This window comes from Galeopterus variegatus, unplaced genomic scaffold (genome assembly GCF_000696425.1).
Source record: "Galeopterus variegatus unplaced genomic scaffold, G_variegatus-3.0.2 Scaffold4487, whole genome shotgun sequence".
Classification (NCBI taxonomy): Eukaryota; Metazoa; Chordata; class Mammalia; order Dermoptera; family Cynocephalidae; genus Galeopterus; species Galeopterus variegatus.
In genome coordinates, this window is record NW_007730598.1 from 52,171 (window position 1) to 54,922 (window position 2,752).

Sequence of the window (2,752 nt, forward strand, 5' to 3'; positions counted from 1 at the left end):
TTAAGAATTTTTTACAATAACTCAGACTTACTTAAATAAAGAATTCATCCATTATCCAGTATGCAATCTCTGCTTCTGAAAGAGCTGGTTCTGTTAGGGGTCATCAAAGGGTCCAAACCTTCCCCCTTTAGTCAAGCCTTTCTGTCCTGAGTGGGAAGGGTATGAATTTTCCCCTGGCACAGAAGCACAGAGGAACCCAGCTCCTTACAGGAGGTGGAGGGGCAGCAGGTCACAGCTGTGACCACCCTGTCATCAGCCTGGAGACTGTTGGCTCAGCCACCACCTGAACCATAATCTGGCCCTTGTTGCCCTCAATCACATCTGAATATTGCTCATATTCTCAAACTTAATACAAAATAGACCTGAAATATTCTCTCATAAGAATTTGGTTATGATTGAAATGCAGTGAACAAGAGTTAAAATTTTGGTTGCAAAAAATTTAAGTTTAAAACAAAAACTATGTTTTACTCACCTTTTACTACACTGTGTGCCTAGAAAAATGCCTTGTAGGATGATTAGCAAGTGAATTAATGAGAGGTAGCAAAAGAGGAAAGGAAAATTTACAGGATTGTTGTAGATGAAAGGCTGTCTTTTGGAAATTAAAGAGGCAAACTCAATAACTGAATTAACACTCTATGACTCATCTAGCTATTGATCAAAGAGAGAATTTATTAACAGAGCTTTGCAAATACAAACAAAATAGCACTTTTAAATTTTTTACAAAATGAATATTGAAATAAATGTGGCACAGCACAGTACAACAATAGACAAAAGAAAACAAGATCTAATGGCTGGAAAATGTCTCTCATTACTCTCCGATCTTAAACTGAATTCTTTCCTACAGTGGACAGAAAGTTGCCCCTTTACTTTGTAAGAATATCATAGCAGAAGTTACTCAGAGAAATGATGCATATCTTTGAATAACATTGAAATACAAAGGCTTAACTCTAAAGGTCTGCATAAACACTGAAAATATGTTGAGGGTGTAAAGAGTTTATGCAGGATATACAAAATACTGATAGAGTGGTTTATTGGTCCATTTATTAGGTTTAATGTATGCTTTACGAAGTGATAATACTGTATTTTAAATGTATATTAAAAAGAAAACAGAGGAGTAATGCGCTGCTAAACCTCCCGTACAGTCTGTGCGACGATCTACATGTCCGTGCGTGGGCATATGTGTGAATGCATGTGTCTGATGTGCTCGTGTGCTTTCAGGAGTGCCTAATACTGTATTTTAAATGTATATTAAAAAGAAAACAGAGGAGTAATGCGCTGCTAAACCTCCATACAGTCTGTGCGACGATCTACATGTCCGTGCGTGGGCATATGTGTGAATGCATGTGTCTGATGTGCTCGTGTGCTTTCAGGAGTGCCGTGACCTACAGGGAACATCTGCACGGTACCCTGCTTCCCAACATAACACTGTTCCTACTAGCCCTTTTGTTTCTCTGAGTGTTCACCTTTTTTTAAAAAAAGACAAAACAAAACCCTTGTTTGCATATATAGATTTGTTTTGTGTCTGTATGTGATATACATTAACAATATTATGTGGAATAGAAACACCCGATGCCCTGCAATATTTTTAGCCTTTGGTCCTTTTCTCTCCATCATTCTATACTCTCCATGTCTTTCGCAAATTTCCCAGAATGCTTCCTTTCTATATAATGTTCCTGATTCCATCGGGTTTCATTTTGTTAGCACTGTATTGGATCAAAACCACTCTTCCACCTGTTGAAAGTAGCTGTATGCTTCATCTCCTCCAAGCCCCTTTGGCCCATCTTCTCCTCTGCTTTCTCGTAGTGGCTCCATCTCAGTACGGGTAGTGCTTCTGCTTCTTTCCCGAGAAGCAAGCCAGCCAAGTGCACAGCAGCATGGCAGCTGCTGCACCTGCTCCCGTGCAGTAGTAGGCCCAGCCGATTTCACACTTACCTAGGACCAAGGAAGAGGAGAGAAGTCAGACATAGATGAGGATGACTTTGCAGGAGGCTTTGTTATTTCAGTGTACATGTTCTGAAATACCCATTAGGAATATGGTGTCCTCACTCAAATGGAATGATAACACGTGCTGAAAGTTGTCTTGAGGGTGAAGAAAGCAAGAATGGTTGTGTGCATTTCAGAAGGATTTCAAGGTCTATGTCTCATGCTGGCTAAGAGGATAAAAATCTATTCCCCTCCACCAATGTCCACACCCTGGCTCAAGAAAAGGGGGAATGGCCACAAGCAGTATAGGAGAAATGAAGTGGTCAATTCTAGTTTAAATCACCCAAGCTCACGTGCATATTAAGGTACTTCAGGAAAAAAATTCAAAATATAGATACAATCCTTCTGCAGAAAGGCTGCTCTAAGGAGGAGACCCATTTGAAGCATAATGCCAAAGTGAATACTGCTGTTTACATGGAATTGTAGAACGGCTCACATTCTACCAACTGAACTGGAAAACAAAACTTGCCAGATTCTCTTGGGGTCCACACACATCTGCAAATTAAAGTGTCATTTAATAAGAAGATAATGACAAAGGCCCAAATGGGTCCTGATTTCTTGAGTTGGATTAGGATTAATAGTAGTAACACACCCACGTTGCTAAAAGTATAATGAGCAGATTTCTTTTCCATATATTGTCTTTGTCAATTCCTTTAACAACATTGTGAGGTGGACTACCAGCTCAGTGCAGTCAACGAGGAAACTGGAAGTTAGAGAAGTTGGTAATTTACCCAAAATCATATATTTATCATTAGTAATAAACTGGGCC

At 39.6% G+C, this 2,752-nt stretch overlaps 1 protein-coding gene across 1 annotated transcript in view; it reads right to left on the reverse strand.

Annotated features, from left to right (window-relative positions):
• Positions 1 to 1,606: 1,606 nt before the first annotated feature.
• The window catches only part of LOC103603177 (lipoma HMGIC fusion partner-like), a 94,538-nt gene continuing 93,392 nt past the window's right edge, over positions 1,607 to 2,752 (reverse strand). The window contains exon 4 of the mRNA XM_008587662.1: positions 1,607 to 1,932. Coding sequence (XP_008585884.1) covers positions 1,814 to 1,932 — 119 coding nt within the window. The 3' untranslated portion in view covers positions 1,607 to 1,813. The remainder of the gene's footprint in view (positions 1,933 to 2,752) is intronic.